Source organism: Mytilus trossulus, chromosome 10 (genome assembly GCF_036588685.1).
Source record: "Mytilus trossulus isolate FHL-02 chromosome 10, PNRI_Mtr1.1.1.hap1, whole genome shotgun sequence".
In the NCBI taxonomy this organism is placed as follows: domain Eukaryota; kingdom Metazoa; phylum Mollusca; class Bivalvia; order Mytilida; family Mytilidae; genus Mytilus; species Mytilus trossulus.
This window is the reverse complement of record NC_086382.1, coordinates 75,556,134-75,578,859: the sequence shown is the minus strand read 5'-3', so window position 1 is coordinate 75,578,859 and position 22,726 is coordinate 75,556,134. Positions and strand designations below refer to the sequence as shown.

Here is a 22,726-nt window from a genome sequence, read left to right as displayed (position 1 = left end):
GTAATATATTAGCAGAAGGACATAGCGTAACGTGGTTAATACCGTCAAGTTATATAATTCCTACATGATTGATGTCATGTGCAATATTAAGTATTGATAATGACATGATTGCGTAATTCTTTGTAAATCATAAAGAATGTTATTCAACTTGTAATAAAAGGAGGTGTGTCCCACAAATAATTTGCAACAATGATGACGCAAATTAATCTTTTTCATGAATCTAAAATTATATTGGTTTAAGAAGATAAGGACAAGTTAAAATGTTAAAGCTAAAAGTTAAAAAAAGCAATTAAAATCTAAACATAACTTACATGTTGCATTTATTACTGCATTTGAAGATGCACTGGTTAAATTATTAGATGTAGCTTTTACACGTAAGTTGTATACAGTGCCAGCTTGCAGACTTGAAATTGTCATACTTGTTTTGGATGAGTCTAGGCTTACTTGAGAATGTACAGATCCATTCACTAAAATAAAAAGGCGTTCTACGGATCCTTGTCCTGGTTCTATTTTAAGAAGTATTGTAGTATTAGTTCTCTCGATCACCTGTATTTTTGGAGGACTTGGATCTGTAATTATATAAAACCACATAACTGATCGTTACCATCCCAAATAGTATTAATATGAAACATTATAAATCAATAAAATATAAGCATTTTAAATTGTAACCGAACTTTTGATTTCAGCAATTTGTGTTTTTAGCAAATGATTATGAATTAGCATTAAAATTAAAATTAAATAGAAATTAAGATATTTATATGTTCCGGAAAAAACGAGTATATAGACCATACGCATATGTTAATTACCAAACAACTATACTTATGTATATATGGTTGGACCATTCAAGTAAAATACTCGTGTGGTTGCTCAAAGATAAAACCCCACGAGTATTTAGACCATATACGTTTCTTTCGAATAATTCTTTTTTTTTGCAAGAATAAAAAGCTCGTTCTTTGCACATTACCAAAAAAAAACGACACAAGTTTCTGCCTGAATTTTTTTTAACTTTTACATATTGTCTTAATCTTGGTTTATATGTTAAGAGAAGATACAATTCAAATCGCCTTTTAACATCGGACATTCCTCCGTCAGTGAAACCAATTGAGATTTTTTTTCTACTTTTCTTCACTGTGACTTTACTGCCCTGACTAACTGGTTTTTCAATCCGATACGGCGACGGAACAACGAGAGACAGAGAAAATGAATGTTTCTGTTTATTTTTTCTGTTGTTTTTGTCAGATTGAAGAATATAAATACATATACAGCTATTCTCTATTGTGAGATGTTATATTTTTTACAACTATTCTAAACGAACGGAGAAATAAGTAAAAATGCACGTCAAAACTATTTCTGTGCATACAACGAAAGAATAAGGGTCATGTCAAAATGGAATGACCCGGTTTTGTCAATGTGAACGACCTGGTTTTGTCCCAGATTTTACAATGCAGAACCCGGTTTTGTAAACAACAAACAAAAAGAATGCATAATAGCATAACTTAATAAACTTTAACATTTAAAATGTTTTTTTTTAACTTGTGTGAAAAAGATTTCTTTCAGAGGACAACTTATTATTTATTTGAAGCTGTAAACACACGAATTTCTACTTTATTGGAACAAAAAAAACATACGGGTTTTAGCATTGGCGAAGAAGTCTAACTGCAAAATAACTAGAAATTACAATAATAATCTTTTATTCGTACGCAATACAGCTTATGCAATATAGATATTACAAATATTCAATTACATCAGTGAAATATATTTACATTTAAACAATTAGTCAAATAATCATATAATTAAGTATACCCATATACCAGTACAGCAGAGAATGACTAAACATAACACATATTTAGCATTTCTAAAGATTAAATTTAGTACGTACCCTCTCGGCCAGAAATAAAAATTCCCTAAATTGCTAGGTTCCTTTACATAATGAACAGATAACAGTTGTATAAGTTTAAAGTTAGAAGGTTTTCTCCAATAATATGGTTTGATAAATTTCTTTCGAAGTTCATCATACTTTTCACATACCAAAATAAAATGATATTCATCCTCAATTACTTGTTTATCACACAAATTACAAAGTGTCAGATGTCTCTCGATATAATAAAATCGACCAGTTTCAATATTCAAACTGTGAGCATATTTACAAATAAATGGTTCATAAATATAATTTACAGCATGATCTAAATGATCTAAATAAAAATGTAACATGATGGGGTCAAATACATATCTATACAACATACAGTCGTGAGTCCTCAAAAAATGAGTTCATTTTACTATGAAAGCTACCCTTTACTCTATCTTCGAATTCACTTAAAACAAATCCACATTTTTACACCCTGATATAACCATATATTACGGATTACAAATGTGTCGAGGTTTGTGATTTGATAACAACACAGAATTGTCAGTGTAAATTAAGGAAACTGCCGGGGTATATACGACGTTTGTACCCCCAATTGGAACCTCAAAAACGTCATCATAACACCGGTTACTATATGACGTTGTCAAAAGCTATCAGATTGTCAGAGGCTCACAGAGGGAGAAAATGACGTGCTTCAGACAATTATACATTTTTGATACGAAATCACGCAATTTACACTTTTAATACTTAAATTTAATGATAAAAGTGTTATTATTAATTATTACATACACGATATAATTATGATCACAGCAAATTAGAAAATCCTTCACGTATGCCGAATATATAAAGCTTTTCACCTTATATGTGTTGTGTACAAAAACCTGCACTTGAAAATAACATTAAGTCAGGGGTAATCCGTAATATGTGTGTAATTCAGGTCTCAGAAAGGGTATATACTGTGACATTCCCGGCTAAGGTCTTATATATCCCCTGAGCCTTCGGCTCAGTGGATATAAACTCTAAGCCGGGAATTTCGCAGTTTATACCATGTCTGAGACCTGAATAACACATAACATCACGGAACCCATACATGTATAATATGTCTCTAATTCGACAGGCCCAGTTATATTTGTCGTTTTTTTTTATTACATCTCTCGAGAATTTCTTCATAACAACGTTTTGAATACAGTTATCTTTACATAATAACTTAAACCAATATTTTAACATTCGACAATGTCTTTGTATAAAAACTTTTTGTCGTAACCTTTTAGATCAAATTCTACAGGAAATTTGATCCAACACTCATTGAAACACAGAATATCGTATTTCGTATCGTATTTTCACAATTTTTCATCTTTTAGCTTTCGTATTATTTCTTTCGAAATATTCCAACAACACCCATAATTTCCCGTTTTAATATTACATTTGTTTTGTCTAACATCACACTCCGCTGGTCCCTACTCCTTCCACAATTGACCGTTAACAAATAGCTTATCGTCGAAAATATATGTCTTCTTATGATTTTTCCGCTGTTGTTTCATTATTAGAATAAGCTTTTTCCGTTTTTCAAGTACAACTTTTGGATAATGGGGTTTATACAAAATTGTGTTTCCTTTACGCGATTCGATACACTGCGGACATACTCCCTGTCGGATATATCGCAGAATTTAGCCCCGATTGGTCTAGGCTTTGACGTGATAGTGTTGGGTTTTCCTAATCGGTATACCCTTTCTATTTTGATTTTGTGCCTAGCATTTTCAATGTTCAGAAATTGTTCACAAAAATTAGACACTGTGTCAACACAAATTTCATTCACTTGTACCGCGTTACTCTTCTTATCCACTGTCCCGGTTGCACCCCCTTATTTTCATCATTCGTTTCAACATTTTAATATTTTTCTTCCAGCGCAAGGAACAGAAGGTATTGTTTCAGATCACCTGTTTCCATGTCTATCAGTTTGTTTCGGACAAATATTTTGTCTTTTATTGTCGTCTCAATACCATTGTTGATACAATATACCCTCTTTTTAAGGGCTATATGTTCATCTTTCATATCAGATAAAACAAATGTGTTCTTTCTTTCTACTTGCTTATTCTGTCTTTGCATTGGATCATTTCGTTATCAAGCTTATTGTGTCTTGTGTCCATCTTTTCTAAACGTTCTTCGATTTTATCTAGAGTGCTCAGTTTTTTCTCGACTCTTGTCATACGATGACAGAGCTCTTTGAAATAATTTTCGATTGCGGCTTGATATGACGATGTCGGCATTGGTGTTATCATCATCGGCGGAGGGTACGACATGTATTGGGGCATACTTTGAAATTCCATAGGTGTACTTGTCATTTGTGTGTATTGGGGTTTTTGATTTAGTGAGTTATTCGATGCCGTACTTGTATATTGATCGGACTTGAGTTGTCTTCACTAAATGTGTCTGAACGTACTTTGTTTTTGTTGTTGCTTTCTTTGTTTACGTCCGTACACTGTCTTTTGGTCGTGAAACCAGATAGAACCGATGGGAAAGAATTTTCATATTTGTATTTATGAGCTGTAAATCGCCGTGGTCGATTTCGTTTTCTCCTGTGCATCTTTTACAATGTTTTTATCACAAATTTTTCACGCAGGAAACTAGCAGTTATCCATATTTTTCTCAGTATTTTCCCGCTATTTAAGATTCCTGCCATTTTCACTGACGCATGCGTATATAAGATTATAACACAAATCGAGGTTTAAACTCTACAAGCTTTTTATATGAATTACTAAAATTAAAATTAAATTTTAAAAGGTCTAAAAAATTGAATCACACCTTTGTGGTATGTGATTTGCTTGCACAACATGATAGTTATATCCACAAGTACTCCAATCAATCTGGGGTGTAATCTTTCCTATGATCATTTAATTAAATATTCTAAAGGCTAAATGTTGATTATTAAGCATGATAATAAGACAGATATATGTGCATTCAGAATCGCCATACAAAGTGAATGTTTATGCACGGCAAAGGAAATCAATAATTATGCGTTAAATATCAAATATATCTAACTCTAATTGTAACATAATACTATGCATAAATTATTATAATACCATAGTCTCAGGATTTCCAGAAAAAACAACAATGATTATGTTATCAATCGTCTTATAAATAAACGGTCATGTTATTTCTCCATTGTGTTATGCTTATCGAACATTCACGTTGGTCAATATATAACGGACAATACAGAGGGACGGATTTAGGATTTTTCAAAGTTACGTAGTTCAAACATCATACAATTTTTGGGACATTTAATGCCTCCCCCCAAAAAATTTTTTTTTTTTTTAAATCGGCAAAACATGATTAAATATTATTAAAGGTTAGAGTTGGAGAGTGCTTCCGATAGTCAGCCTTGATTCGCCAGTGATGTTATATAACTAAAGCGTATACCAACTTTCAATTTGTAAAGAAATAAGTAAAACGGTGACACCCGCCAAATTAGAGATATACATTTCGTGTTCTATTCCCTATCTGTAATATTATACCATAAGAATACGGTCAACTAAATTTGCTTGTAAAGTGCACATGACTATGTATATGATCTTGAATTTTTTTACAGACTTATTGATAAATGTTCAGTTTTTTTGTTGTTGGTTTTGATGATTGCAATGTCATGGATGTGTACACGTCCATCAGGTTTCATTAGACCATGACCTTTTTTATGGTTTCATGAACAATAGCAAGTTTATGTGATACGCTAATTATTTCTTTTCTCTTACATACCTTAAAATAATTTGAATTACGATCGTTCGAGTAGTCGCGATATTAGATACAATTGAGTCCAAACGTAGTTTAGAAACTGTGTTCTAATGAAGCAGTTATTACGTCAAAACCTTCTTACTTATAATAATTTTCATTAAATAGGCATGTTCTTGTTTATCCTTACATGTAGATGTTATTTGTGTTATTATAAAGAGTATCCCACAAACTCAGGATGCATCTCTAAATACAGAAAAGCGCTACGAAAATATTAAATTTTCAACGTCTTGTTTTCAATTTCTATAAGTACAAATTTCGATTCAAACAATCCATTGATTTACATCACAAACATAAAACAGGACGATGTTCAAATTACGTAGATCGATTAAGATATGAATCAATGCAAAATACAAATGTCCATATTGTGTCTTTTTGCAAGGTAAAGTCTGATTGTCTGGCTAAATTATGACGAACATGTTTGGTTTCATTGCCAGAATTATTTTACTGTTTTCACTTCATGGTTGTTTTCTTCCATTTATAGTTGTGGGGTAATCGTCAGTGTGAAAAATGTCTTTCGCTCAATCCTGTAATCGCAGCTGTCTTAAACGTGCAGTTAATCATACGTTTTTTGATTGAGTTAAGTCTGCCAATTGATATTTTATCGTATGTTTTTCTATGTTGTGATGTTATGCTATTGTTTCAGAAAAAGGGAGAAGGTTTGGGCCAATTAAAACGTTTAATCCCGCTGCAAATGTTTGCACCTGTCCTAAGTCAGGAATCTGATGTACAGTAGTTGTCGTTTGTTTATGGAATATATACGTGTTTCTCGTTTCTCGTTTTGTTTATATAGATTAGACCGTTGGTTTTCCCGTTTGAATGGTTTTACACTAGTAATTTTGGGGCCCTTTATAGCTTGTTGTTCGGTGTGAGCCAAGGCTCCGTGTTGAAGGCCGTACTTTAACCTATAATGGTTTACTTTTTAAATTGTTATTTGGATGGAGAGTTGTCTCATTGGCACTCACACCACATCTTCCGATATCTAGTTAGCCGAGAGGTTTTTTTTCTTCGTCTTTGTGGCATTACTCTAGTTTCGAGATGACGAAGATCTATAACAGATTAAAAAAGCGGCCACATTTTTAGAGACGAGCGGACTGTTGACCTAGGAAGTTATATTCTAGTGATGGTTTATATACATGTCAAGTGTAAACTTTGAATTCGTAATTCGAATTACGCTTCACAGGACAAAGAAAGAACATGTTCTGTACTATAGAACATTGGGAGGTCAGCTGAAACCAAAGTTTTTGATCTGACATCAGACATATGAGTCATACATTATTACATACCCTCTGGTGTTGGTTAATATACGTCTAGAATGAAGTATACAAATGTAACGGTTCTCTATATATAGAGCAAACAACACATGGTACAGACGAACAGACAGGTGGAGGGACTGATTACTATAGAGATACCCGCCACTACGCGGGGCTTTAGTAATTATGTCGTACCTTAACATTTTTTTCGGACATAAATCTTAATTAAATTCAATTTCATACTGATAAAGAGTTTTTCCTTTTGTAATACCGTTTTTTTTATCATGATCTTGACCGTGAATGGGGAATATTTTTGTAATAAAAAAATAACGTCATGTACAATTATAATGTTACCAAACATTTTAGTGTGTTATCAACTGCGTGAAAAGTTATCGTTTGATCTTATAATACATAAACTACTTACATGTTAAACAGGAAATATCCTCACTTTTTTTACTTCTCAGTTTATTTGCTATAGCAAGAGCGAATACGTTTGACCTTGTTCCGGGAATAATACCACGTATTTGAACCTTTTTTGTTCCTTCTGTATATGTACCATGTTCTTTTAGCTGTTTATTTACATATATTTCATATCCATCAATGCCACCATATCCTTTGTTGATTAAAATGGTTATGATATTAGTCGTGCTATTCAAAAACTCAATGCTTGGTTTTTCAGGGTCTACAAAATAAATCGAAATCTTAAACTGTTAGTTATTAAACTGTGTTTTTTTCCTTTATTGCTAATTGTCCCTTACTATTTTCGTTGTATTTAAACATTTCATTATTTACCTTATAAAATGAGCACTTGCGAATATGTAGTAGACATGAATTAAAATATAAAATAATGCTAAAATTACCACAACTCTTGAACGGCTACCTGTACTGGAACTAGTGGGTGACATTAAACCAAATGATTTATATTTATGTGACGGAACATATATAAAAATATTTCAGAAAGAGAAAAAGGTTAACGTAAAGCCCTTATTTGTCCCTAGAAGTTACAAATAAAGTAGAGAATGGTTCTAGCCTTCCCAAAAAGGTTTAATAGGAATTAAAAAATTAAATAGGTTAGACATTTCAGTGTAGTAAGGTAACTAATGATGTCAGAAACATGTTATAATTTACATGAACATTACCATTTTGTATTGATGTCACAGCTGTCTTATATAGAACTCTGGTATAACGTTATATCGTGTTCATTCTGACTTGATGATATTTTATCTTTATAAAGTATGATTTAAACTTTTGACATTACTTAATAATGTTTTGAGATAAATCAATATGGTATAGTCATTACTTCTTGATATTTCCATTTTAAGGTATATGGTTTTGCATTGACTTGATATGTTTTTTTAATTACTTGATAAGTTTTGTCATAACTCGATGTGATTTTTTAGATTGTGTCAGTACGCAAGGCACGTGGTTTTCACATTACTTAATGTGGATGTGTCTTAAATTATGTTTTGGTTATTTTTCAATCATGATTTGCCAATTCTTCATAAAGATTTATACATTCTATAATGATTGTGAAAAATTTGACGATTATTATACACACTTTTTTGTGTTGGTTCCTATATTTCAGATTATCCTGTCATTATTTGATGTGGTTATCACATTAACTGATGTGGTAAAGAACCACGTGCCTTTTATTTTTTGGGGGGGGAAATAATTCTTAGCCCGATTTCTATATTTCGTTTTGTATGTGCTTCGATTGAGTGTTGCTTTTCATTAAATTAGAATCAAATTAAAGTTCGAGTTGTTTTTCGGAGTTTTTGGGGTCTGAAAAAGGCCACATCTTCTTTTTTTTGTTTCGAAAATTAAACAACTATAAGTGTCTGATTCCGTTTAATGCATATAATGTAAACAATATATGTAGATTGGGAAAGTTGTGTGCTTCATAATTTCATATCATATTATAGTCGTCCATTAAGGTTAGTAGTGAACAAACAAGTTTATGTTGTAGCAATATCGTATTCGTTGTAATTATGACGCAATCTTTTTTCCTTATCAAAACCAGTTAATTATAATTATTATCATTGATATAACCTGCAGTTACGAATATTTATGAATTTTGCCTTTGTTTGTCCACAAGTTACGATTATCTACTAAAATTTCAGTTACAAGGACAAACATGATATTAAGAGCACACACTACACAACCATGCAGATCAACCTGGCGGCGGAGTTACTCTTGAAAACAACACATATAAACGGAAAAAATACACAGAAAACGATTTTACAAATTTTTTCCTCCGAAATGATCAGTTGAAAACCAGTGTTACAATATGTTAATTTAATGTAGTTGTTGACATCGATTTAAGATCGATGCATTATGTTTTATATGTTCGTAATTGCATCTGCTATAGATGTATATATGTCGTGTACAAGTTGCGATTTTGTACAGGTTATAACACATACAAAAATATTGTACATGTTATAACTTGTATAATGCAGAAATACAAGTTATAACATGTACAAAAGTACCCCGTACATGTTATAACCTGTACAAAATATTGCTTAAAAATGATTTCAACTTGTACAAACTTGAAAAATGAAGATATGTTTCTATTATTGCAACAGATGTAATTAACCTCAAGAATATTTTCATTTTTTATTATTAATTCATGTTGGTGTGTTTTTTCCTGTTTGAAACAGTTAATGTCTAGGGGTCGGTATTACGAAGCACTTCTAAGACTTCTTAAAGCTGTCGAAGGATGATCTTAGCAAAGATATACTAAAAGGTATCACTGTATCGGTTATGGTAATGTTCAATGATGAATTGGTGCATCATTGCCTAAAATCAATACATTGAAGGTTGATTTTTGACAACTCTTAATGATCCGTCAACCTACAAAGATTTAGCAGGAAATGAGAATTGATGATGAGATAATAAATGAGTGTAATTTATATGAATGAATTTATGACTATCCTCAGACCATCATTATATACCTCTCGTGTAGTCCTTACTTTATGACCAACTTTAAGACATGTTCTAATTTAGGAATACTTTTTGAAACCCACTTAGAAGTAAGATATGTCATAAGACCATCCTTAAAAGTGAAATCACAAAAATACAAAACTGAAAATTCAAAATAGAAAGTCTCAAATCAAATGGCAAAAATAAAATGATAAAACACATCAAACGGAAGGACAACAACAGTCATATTCCTGTCATTTTCAAAAATTTAGTCCTAAGACAGTTTTGTAGAACTAGCCACAGAGGCATAGTTTTTATATTCTCTTTATACCTTATAAATAACAAGTAATCTGCGAGCTACTGCTCACTGATGATACCCCCGCAGCAAGTGGATAATATTAATAGTGTAAAAATATGCAAGTGTTCGGTAAACAGGAAGTTGTCAAGTGATCAATCAAAGCATCACACGGTATAGCTGACTAATATAAATCCTGAAACCAAATTTCAGAAATCCTTGTATTGTAGTTCCTGAGAAAAATATGACGAAAATTTTCAACTTGGCTATCATATGTAAAATCGTACAAGTGTTCGGTAAACATGAAGTTGTCAAGTGATCAATTTGAAAACGCATCACACAATATAGCTGACTTATATAAACCCTGAAACCAAATTTCAGAAATCCTTGTATTGTAGTTCCCGAGAAAAATGTGACGAAAATTTTCAACTTGGCTATCATATGTAAAATCGTACAAGTGTTCGGTAAACAGGAAGTTGTCAAGTGATTAATCTGAAAACGCATCACACGGTAAAGCTGACTTAGATAAACCCTGAAACCAAATTTCAGAAATCCGAGTATTGTAGTTCCTGAGAAAAATGTGACGAAAATTTTCAACTTGGCTATCATGTGTAAAATCATACAAGTGTTCCGTAAACAGGAAGTTGTCAAGTGATCAATCTGAAAACGCATCACACGGTATAGCTGACCTAGATAAACCCTGAAACCAAATTTCAGAAATCCTTGTATTGTAGTTTTTGAGAAAAATGTGACGAAAGTTTCATGGGACGGACTGACTGACGGACGGACGGACGTACAGACAGAGGTAAAACAGTATACCTCCCCTTTTTTAAAGCGGGGGTATTACAAGAATGTGTCCATAGTACACGGATGCCCAACAAGCACAATCATTTTCTATGTTCAGAGGACCGTGAAATTGGGGTCAAAACTTAAATTTGGAATTAAAATTAGAAATATCATATCATAGGGAACATGTGTACTAAGTTTCAAGTTGATGTAACTTTAACTTCATCAAAAACTACCTTGACCAAAAACTTAAACTTGAACTTCGCACTATAATTTTCTTTGTTCAGTGGACCATGAAATTGGGGTCAAAACTTAAATTTGGAATTCAAATTAGAAATATCATATCATGGGGAACATGTGTACTAAGTTTCAAATTAATTGAACTTCAACTTCATCAAAAACTACCTTGACCAAAAACTGTAACTTGAACTTCGCACTATAATTTTCTTTGTTCAGTGGACCATGAAATTGGGATCGAAACTGTATTTTGGCATTAAAATTAGAAAGATCATATCATGGGGAACATGTGTACTAAGTTTCAAATTAATTGAACTTCAACTTCTTCAAAAACTACCTTGACCAAAAACTTTAACCTGAGGCGAACGGCCGCACAGACGGACGAACGAACGAACGAACGAACGAACGAACGAACGGAGGCACAGACCAGGAAACATAATGCCCCTCTACTATAGTAGGTGGGGCATAAAAACACACATGCAGTCAACAAACACTATTCAGTATTCTTATCTGATGAATTATAAATGTGAGTGTCCACTTTGAATGCAATACTAAAATACTTTCATTCTAGTTGACACTTAAAGACGCGTAAGAGGATAGACATGATAGATTTCTCTACAAACAATACCCTGATTTCAAAGTCGAGGATATATATTTAATACACCAAAATGACATTCGACTCATGCAAACTCAAAGTAAAAAAAATGAGGTATAAATTTACATTAGTCATGCTGAAGGCCAAAAAAGTTGAAGAGAAGATTCAAAGATAGTTATAATGCAATGAAAACAATTTCAGCTCTCTCTTGCATTTAAGTACTAAGCATATCAGACATTGCTTTAGTTTTTAAATACAATAAAACGAGGGAGAGGAGTTTTGCGCAAAATTTGAAGGCAGTGTTCTTTAACATTTCAGATGAATTTAATTACTTGTATGTAATAAAATTTAGAAAGGAAATGGGGAATGTGTCAAAGCGACATCAACCCGACCGTAGAGCAGACAACAACCAAAGGCCACCAATTGGTCTTCCATGTAGCGATAAACTCCCGTACCCGTAGGCGTTCTTTAGCAGTATTCTCATTAAGGAAATGCATGCTTTTATTTAACAGTGTGACACTGATGTAAGCCATGATGGTCTGCATAAAACATACAATTACAGGAAAACACATTATAATGCAACATAAGTCACGAAGCCTTAATTTTTGAAATTTTGTGATCATTGTCCTCTAAAGAAAAAAACATGTTCCGGCCTATTGATTGTTGTTCTTTATTATTTAACAAATTTAAATGTCTTTTCTGTTTCATTTAGGGTTTTCTTAATTTTTGTACAAGTAAAAGCCATGTTTAACCAATATGTCGTACATGTTAAACATGTACCAGGTACTTTTGTACATGTTATAACTTGTATTTTTGCATTATACAAGTTATAACATGTACATTTTAATTTCTTCTATTTCATCTTTTTAAAATGTCGATATCGACTGTTTCTGGCGATATCATTTCGATATCGATATTTGCTATTCTCTTCAAAATTTAGCAATGTACAAACTAAGAGATGTATCATTTACAATGAGTAAACTAACCACCAGATACAGAAAAACGATAAATTACATAACACAAAACATCACTGTAGATCCTTTAGCAATGTCAACAATAATAGAGAATATTCCATTTAACTCGGGAGTTAAAATCTGTTAAAACTGACATGTATAAATCAAAAGACAATGCCAATAACAAAATTTAGACACAATATGCATCTCTCGTCGACGAATTAGTTGATGGATTTTCATTGGTTTGTTTGCTGTTAAATTCAAGTCGCAAATCACACGTTTTCAAATATCAATTTCACTTTTCAAAATTTTATGGAATATTGTACTACCTGACCAAATTTAAAGATTGGGACAAAATGTACCTGTTCTTCAGAATTAAAACACAGTATTCAGAGCAAACTTTTAAAGAAGATTTTTTTAATGTAATGTTTTATATGTTTTTAATATTTTACTTATAAATTTTAATAGGTATTTGTAATGGAGTAAAGTAATTTAGACATCAATCGATATCTAGTATTGGTATCTTCATCAAGACGTTACACACGGTATTGCGTCGCAAGACGTTACATCGTATAATTGACAAATTCGACGCCATATACTAACTGTGACATTTTGTTATCAAGAGCGGAGTACCTACTTTATTAACTGTTGTCAAATAAATACCATAAGCTGAAGAAATATTTCAAAATTTATCATTTATAAGACAATTGATTACGTGAGGATCGTTTTTATTTTCTGATCTGTAATGATATGAAAACAAATGCAAATTTTTCCAATTTTATTTTGGATAGAATACGTATAGCAACCTTTAAAAAAAATCTTGCTTCCGGATGGACACAGGAGAAAATATTTTTTATTTGACAAATTGAACATTAAAACTTATGGTATGTATTTCATAAAAATCGGTCATACAATAATGTTTCTATAATGATTTTAGTTCAAATAATTTTTTTTTTAAATTGAACTCACTTTTGTCCAATATATGTATGTGTCTGTGCGAGTTTTCAGACTATATCTCTATCTTTTTAACACTGATGTTGGTTTTTTTTTTACAAATACGTGTTATAAAATTGTATAAAATTTATAAAACACTGTACCTCGGATTCTAATCGGTTTCTAATCTATAAAGGTGTTAAAGATTTGCGTGAAAACTTTTGTCCATAAGAAATTGTCCCTCGGCCTATCCCCCCTTTTCCCCTGTGTCTATAAAGGGTTGATTCCTTATGTATGAGTGTTTTTTTCTAATCTGAGTGTTATTTTGATTCTTCAGCAGACCATTTTGGAATGAACATTTCCCGACATTTTAACTGCCTAAACAGTCCGTAGATAGTGTGTTTTTGTACAAAAGACGCCACTGTGCAGAAACGTCAAAATGACGCCCTTGGACATAACGGCTAGACATAGGAAATGCTTTCCCAAAAAAAATATAAGGTCCTGATGTTTGTGAAAAAACCCGACTCATTTAGCTATTTGTATGAACTTATAGTTTGTATCTTATAAATATGTTTGTTTTGTATTATAAATTTATAAATGCATATTTAGTTTTTATACACCATGTTTTACCTAAGGAATTGACAAAAATTACGTTTGGACATAGTGGTTACACATTCGATTTTTTTAAATTCTGCTTCAAGAACTTTTTTTTTTTTTACATTTGAAACTTTGAAAATGTTTATCTTTTTCAGAACTTTTTATTGAGTATATTTTTAATATGATTTGATTATGTTATAGGGATAATAATGAAAGTGAAGTTTTTTTAAACTTAATACCTAATAACACATTAATAAAATTGAGAATGGAAATGGGGAATGTGTCAAAGAAACAACAACCCAACCTAATAAAAAAACAACAGCAGAAGGTCACCAACAGGTCTTCAATGTAGCGAGAAATTCCCGCACCCGGAGGCGTCCTTCAGCTGGCCCCTAAAGACAGGTTCCTCTGCTGAATATTTCGTTGAAGGCTGGTTTCAAATTTCAGCCAATACCAAAAAAATGGGTATGATGTTCAAATATAAAGCTAGAAGGAAGCTGATATACTAAATTTCGCAGATGTTATGTGCAAAATTGCAAGGGAACATAGAAAAACGCATTTTATTTAATCTGAAATGTTTCGCCGGATATGCATTGTTTAACGCAAAAGTAAGATTTTAGTGATCAATAAAATATATGTATAGTGCAGAAATTTATAGAATTAACTTAAAATAAGAAAAACATGTCCGGGGCTTTCTGTAGATATATGGATGTTGGTGATTTTATTTTGTATAGTCAAATGGTTGCTGTTCTAAAATCATATAATACTGTAATTTTAGTCCGAACGCATTACCGTGCGTAACGTCCAAACTTTCACTGAATGTAATGAACATTGGACATAATCAATAATTGCATCTGAAGAAAAGAGTTGATTATGTCATACTAACAGAGGCAAATGCAAAAATAGCAAAAAAACTCATTTATGGTATTTGTAATTTGGTAGCCTAGAAATGCTACACAAAACTCATAAGTGGAAATTGAATAAAAAAAAATTAAGAAAACCAAAATCGAATACAAAATTCGATCTTGAAGAAAAAAAATCAATCTATCAAAAATTATAAAGAATTAGACTGAATGGCAAGTTACCTGTAAACCCATCTGTTCTAATACTTTTATCACTTTTATATCCATGAAATATTGATTTTGCTTGTATTTGATAGTATCTTCCTGGAATCAGATTCGTTATTCTAACCCTATTATTGTTACTTAAGCTAATATTGGCTGTTTGTGTTCCGTTCAAAAATATGTCATAAGAATCTTGTTTGCCGCTCTCAACGTTAACAATCGCATACATAGTTCTAGTATTGGTAGTGGACAAATTAAATTTTAAGACTGGTATACTTGGACCTGCAAAGAAAAAAATAAGGTTATGAATAGGCAGACAAAAATATAAAATTTGACACGTTACAGACATTTGATAGACATGTATCCCCTTTCATTGTTAAATTACACTTATTACGTTTTCAAACCCTCTATTTCTTTCAGGAATATAGGTCTGTTTTCCATTGTTCATCTTCATTCATCCGGAAGTTTATAGCTTTTTGAGATACTATTAATGTCAGGCCATCCGTGAACTTTTCCTATTTACTCCTTTCCAAGGATCTCACGTCAACCGGGTTTTGCTCTACCTTATGAATAACTCAAATTTTAAGAATGTCCTGCTATAAAAGTTAAAACAATCTCTTTGAAAATGTGCCAAAGTGGTTGTGATAACATGAATGGTACCAATATTTTTCTGCACCAGATTCGCATTTCGACAATCATGGTCTCTTCATTGATGCTCGAAGCCAAAATATTTGAAAACTCAAAGCTTATTAAAAGGATTCACAGCTATAAACCAAAATTGACAAAAAATAACAGGTAAAGCCGGACAAGGAATCAGAGCTTTTCACGAGGAGAAACATTCCTTAATTTTAGATAATTTCAAACATTTTGTAATAGCAACTTTAATAACACAAATTCGGTGTTTTCATGCCAGTATCAGCAGAGGCATCGACCAAGTGATTGTAATAACATAAATTGATCCAATATTCTGCACCAGTTGCGTATTTTGACAATCTATTTCTCTTTATGCTCTATACTAAGTGATGCTGGAGGCTAATATATTAGAAAATCCAAAGCCTATTAAAACGATGAGGAGCTATAAACCACAACGGGAAAAAAAATGACAGAAATAGCATGAGAAGACATCTTTAAAAACTTTTCACTTGTGGTATCAAGATATGTTGTCTACTGATTCATCTAATGCTTTTATTTGTTAAATTGCAAAATCATAACTCATAAAAGAGGGACGAATAAAGGCAACAGTAGTATATCGCTGTTCAAAACTCATAAATCCATGGACAAAAAACAAAATCGGGGTAACAAACTAAAACTAAGGGAAACGCATTAAATATAAGAGAATAACGACACACCATTCAAATGTAACACACACATAAACTGACTAGGCAAAGATACCAGAAGGACAATCAAACTCATAAATTGAAAATAAACTGACATCGCCTTGGCTAAAACTGAAAAAGACAAACAGACAAGCAATAGTAGACATTAGACGTTAGGCACGGTATTCGGTCTGTGTTTTATTTGACCATTTCTTGATGCAAAGTAGGACAAAACAAATTAATTCTGTGTATTATTAAATAATTACCTGTCTTGATTTATCATTTAAATCGAAATTAAATAAAACGTGATTTTAATAAATTTAATGTCATGTATTATTACATAATAAAGCAATGATTCCGTGTTTATTATGCTATTTTCACCGTTTAAGGCGTAACAACAATAACTAACCATCCACATATAAACGAAGAAAAACCAAAACAACTGAATGGATTTCGATTAAATGTGTACAGAGGTGGGATACAATAGGCTCATATTCATGGTGTGAAACGGGTTCGATAAATATCATGTCAGTTTGCAATCTAGTGGTGGCCATTTTCGAAATCCCATAGATCTGTAAGATTTGAAAATTCGGGTTATTAAAAAATGAAAGCAAGCACTTCGATACTACAATATCTTCACATAAATTATAGAAAAGGTACGCTACCTCTACATGCGAATTTGATTTCATTGAATTTTACGAACACATTTTTATTTCTGACACAGCTTCTCTCATATTATTTTTTTCCATAATTTCCGTGTCTCCCTTAAATGTTACCATAGTGCCATTGTTCAATAGTTATCAAAAGTACCATCAGTACCATGCTAATTTAGGGTACTTTAAATTGGTGACGGACAAATAAATTATAAAAACAAATGGTATTACTGAAATCTGATTTTTTAAAAGAATTCTTTTAGCCTTCAATGTTAAGGAAACGCTTTTGTCATCAATCTCCATCAAGTTGTCCAGGTCTCTAAAAAATTTTTACCACGTTCGAATTGAACGTTTTTTGCACTGAACGTTAATGTAACGTGATATTTTCCATTGACTGAAATTTAGCATTTATGTGTCTTTAGCATTTGACACGTCCTGTGTAACGATAAGTTTTGGTAATTTATTTTAAGAGGTAATAAATCAACAAGAAAATTTGATTTCCATCAAAGTTTTGTAAACCATGTGTTGATCTTAAAGGCGTCGAAGTCTTTGCTAAATAATAAGTTTTCTAAAATACTAAACTTTTCGACTTTGGAACCTAGTAACATATATGTTTCTGCAAGTACAAATGTTTCAAGTTCGGAGGTGAACATAAGTCACATAAATCTAAACTTTTTTGTTTGGCAAATCAAGAATGTTCAGCTCACCTATTGTGCAAGTTCATAATTTTAATATGCGCATGTGTAATCTTTTCAGTGAGAATTCAAGAATATTGTTTAAAAACTGTAGCAGTAGTTAAAACGCAAATAGGCAAACATCGTATCCGTAATATAATCGGTTACCGAATATCACCATACATGTTATTCAAGTTACATTTGAACATCGTTATCCATAATATGATAAACAAGAGTCCATGCTGTATGGTAATTTGTTGTTACGGTCGACTACTTATATGGCAAGAAACATGACCATTGTACTTTAAAAAGTAAAATCACAAAAATACTGAACTCCGAGGAAAATTCAAAATGGAAAGTCCCTACTCAAATTGAGTTAGGCACATAGAAAATGTGACGGGGATAACTTTTAAGTCGAAAACTATATCTGTAGATAAAAAAAAGAGTTTGCGACTTGTCTAGCTATGTGTGTGTGTATTTCTAAATAGCAATGCGCTGTTTGTGACTAGCAGTTAATCATGTATATTTGGCAATGTTATTTTTAAAAACGGTATTTCTCATTATCGAAACAAAGAATTATAGATTACGCTCCTCGTCAACGCAAGGTAAAACATTTGTCTACATAAAAAAGTCTTTTCAGTCTTTTTGTGCTTTTTATGCTTTGTATGCTTTTATTTCTCCAATTTTATCCCAACGAAAGGAGTGAGGGAATTCCAAATTTGGAGACCTTTCTTGTTTTGAACATAATAAGCTAATTTAATCGTTGTAAGGCCGACCCTATCCAACAAAGAAACTGATTTGGAACAAAAGTAGCTTGCCAGTTATCGTTACTGTTGAAATGGTAATGTAGAACATAATGATAGAAATTAACAAAGGTTTATAAAAAAGTATGAATCGTTTCACTTACGTGTATAGATGTTTTCAGAAGTTCCTTCCGTGCTGTTTCGATCATTGAGAACACTGAAGGCATTACAAGTATAATGTGTGCCTTTGCTTAGACCTTCAATGTTACACTTAAAAAGATTATCTTCTTCTTTTATGCAAGGTTTAGTCTTAATTTCGCTGACCATAGTGAAAACACTATCATAGGACGAACTCACATCTACGGAAATCGTTGTATAATTTGCGTTTGTTTGCTTGATGCTTGAAGGCTTCTTTGGTACTGGAAATAATATAAGTTTTCATAATTTGTTTTGATCTTATAGCTGGTGTATATATACTAGGTATAAGTAACAAAAAATAGAGCCAAAAAGATGCCAAAAGGACGTTCAAACTCCTTAAATACACTGACAACGCCATGGAAAGATAAGAGAAAAGTATAAAACAAACAATGGTAAACTTAACACAAGATATAAAACAAAAGACGAAGCAACACGAGTTTAACAAAAACCGGTTGCAAAAAATTAGCTTTGCTTTGTCAAGTAAAGTCATTAGCTATTCGGAAAATAAGTGAACAGTTGACCATCAAACTTAAGTATTGTATATAATGCATTGGTATTTTCTCTTTTTTTGTTTTTTTTTCGGGGGGGGGGGGGGGGGGGATTAAATCTAATTGAATGTGAGTTAGTGTTTTTGGAGTTTTGTATTCACATTACCTCAACATAGATACCAGTACCAGGGATACACTTTTGTATTTACGCCGGACGTGTGTTTCGTCTACAAAAGACTCATCAGTGACGTGCGAATTAAAAAAAGTTTAAAAGGCCAAATAATGTACGAAGTTGAAGTCAAATTGCATACCACTTATTTCTTATTCATTATACGTTACTTCTTCCTTTTTACGTATTCGTTTCCTATTCCTTACGTATTTCTCATTTATAAATTATTTGATATTGATATGTTTACCCCTTTTAACTAGCAAGTTTACCTGACCATATCGGGAAATGGGTATCTAGTCGGATCTTAACACGTACTTGTGATTTGGTTAAAACCAGTTTTGATATAAATATACGAAGAAATGTCGAAATGTTCAGGACTTAATTAAATCCGTATTTCGGTCGAATGGTGCAAGCATACGATTTTTATTTCGTCTTACACTTTGAGAAGCAAATACTTTTTAGCTACTTTATTCAAATATTTCGTAAAAACGTTAATTTAGAGCTTTGAAAGTCAAGTGGCTCGAGCATTTTTCTGAGGAAGTTTTAAAAAATTGCAAAGAAATATTTTTACAGTGGGTTAGTTTTCATTAGTCTTCACTATCTATAGATTAACAACTTTTGGTTATATTTATAATTTAGAATCATCATTGAAGGTGGAGGACGATTGCACAGTTAATTAATTATATTGATGTGCCATTTGTATGCAAGAGTGACATTCCGTTGTATTATGTGCCAATTCGAAAAAGTTATGCGAGTATTCTCTCCCCTTAACAGGTTCATTATTTTATAATTAAGTTTACGTTTCTGATATAATTTTGAATAATTACAAAATGTAGCAATTCAATTTATTTCAGTTTTTGTTATTGGTGTATCAAAAACATTGATGTACGAATATAATTTCATAAATTTGCGTTTAAAATGATTACATACCAATATAATGAACCGTTCATCATTTTTGAAAAAGACTATTAACGAAAATCGAAATATTTATCTGCTTTTGATAATAGATTGATTGGAAAATGAACCAGCGTTATCTAATGGAAATCACAGAGGGGGACCGGCGAACAATTTTTAATTGTAGCTTATTCAACGTTAAAACAATTTTCCACTATAAACGAATGTTACTTTATACAAATATAAGGACTTAGCTAGCTAAATCTACAAAATTTATTAGATATTATGATTTTTTATTGCAATAGATTAATATGCTATTTTAACGTTTAAATTATTAGATCTTTCCACTTTTCCGTGCAAAGACCTATTGGTTTTATTCTAAGGTTTATTTTTTTCTTCTGTCACATTTTGTTCTTGCGTAGTAGTGTGGTTTCGCAAGATTTCGCTTAGATTTTTCGCACATGATATTGAACAGTTATTGCGCTTTTGAAACTGGCCCTGTTAAACCGTACTCTTACATTGTAAGAGTTATCTCCCCGAACACTGTGTTTGTTGTGCCCACTACTCCTTCGCAACTTAAATACCCTGATTTGAGTATAGAATATGCATTTAGCCTATACTAGTATTTTAGGACAACGTTCCGCGCCACAATATGAAGATAGGATAAATGTTTGGGGTCATTGTCGTAGCTGTAAAGGAATGAAGGGCCACCAACAGTCTAACAAATCAATTGTTTGTTAGGTTCACAGACAGTAAATTGTGCTTAATGATCTTCAACTTCGAGTTTTATTTGGCCTTTTATAACATTTTTGATCCGAGTGTTACTGAGGAGTCTTTTGTAGACGAAACTCGCGTCTGGCGTAAATATTAAATTTTATTCCTGGTATCTCTGATGAGTTTATTTGGGTATAATTGTATGGATTTCTATTAGATTTTAGCACAAAGTTCCACACCACAATAAAAAGAATGGGATTTATTTTGTGGGTTATTGTTGCAGGCAATAACTAAAGTATAAGTGTATGGCTTTCTATTCAATGTAAAAGAGGGACGAAAGATACTAAAGGGACAGTCAAACTCGTAAATCTAAAACAAACGCCATGGCTAAAAATGAAAAAGACAAACAGAAAAACAATAGTACACATGACACAACATAGAAAACTAAAGAATAAACAACACGAACCCCACCAAAAACTAGGGGTGATCTCAGGTGCTCCGGAAGGGTAAGCAGATCCTGCTCCACATGCGGCACCCGTCGTGTTGCTTATGTGATAACAAATCAACAAAGGTGTCAAACCTCAATACGAAGGCTGGGATTTGTTTTGGGAGCTTATTATAGTAGCTGTTATGGAATGAGGAACAAGAAACAAACAAATAACAAATAAGGAATATGTTACTAAGCTGAGACGCTTGTCTATACATGAAGTGTATTTGTAATTGTTTTGTACCGATATAATTTATTTCATTTAAGTCAAACATCGTGCTTTGTTTTCATTTTTGTTTTGTATTTTGTTGTTTTGATTTGATTTTTTTTTTATTCGGGGGAGGGGGTACAGTTTTGATCATTAGATACATGTCAATTATGCTAAGTACAAAAATCATAGTCAGGTTCCTTAATTATAGATATAGAAAAACTATAGATATCGTGAAAAATGTCTTTACTTACGCGTACAAATCCTGTTACTATTTCTGGTTGATTCGATACTTTCATTACCGTTTAGGACAGCAGTTGCTGAAATATTGTAGCATTCGCCAGTACTTAATTGTGTGAGAGTACATGTGTACAACGAACTAGTATTGACACATGTATAATGATATCCTGACCCAGTTTCAGCCTTAAGTTTTATTTCATCTGTAATTCCAGCTTGGTTTGGTTTCACATTCACAACTATCGATTTAACATTCGCAGACAACTGTTCAACATTCAACGGTTTTCCAGGTCCTGAAAGTAATACTAGTATACTATTTACAAAAATCTACATTTCATCATATTTTAAATGCCTTTTGACAAACCAATGTTGCTTGCAGCTTCAGTCTGGTTAACTGAGCTTTTGACACTGTGAAACAATTATTACACAGAACACATTTTAAAAAAACAACAATTGTGTACACGGATGCCCCACTCGTAAATTCCGGTAAAAACTCTAATTTGGCATTTAAATTAGAAAGATCATATCATAGGTAACATGTGTACTAAGTTTCTGGTGGATTGGACTTCAACTTCATCAAAAACTACCTTGACCAAAAACTTTAACCTGAAGCGGGATGAACAGACGGACGAACAGATGTTCGAACAAACTAACGCACCCACAGAG

General features: G+C 32.2%; 1 protein-coding gene across 1 annotated transcript in view; it reads right to left on the bottom strand.

The window, feature by feature from the left end:
• The window catches only part of LOC134688175 (receptor-type tyrosine-protein phosphatase eta-like), a 138,796-nt gene that overhangs the window by 24,260 nt on the left and 91,810 nt on the right, over nt 1-22,726 (bottom strand). The window contains exons 9-10 of the mRNA XM_063548646.1: nt 7,325-7,582; nt 312-569 (exon numbers count right to left, since the gene is read on the bottom strand). Coding sequence (XP_063404716.1) covers nt 312-569; nt 7,325-7,582 — 516 coding nt within the window. The remainder of the gene's footprint in view (nt 1-311; nt 570-7,324; nt 7,583-22,726) is intronic.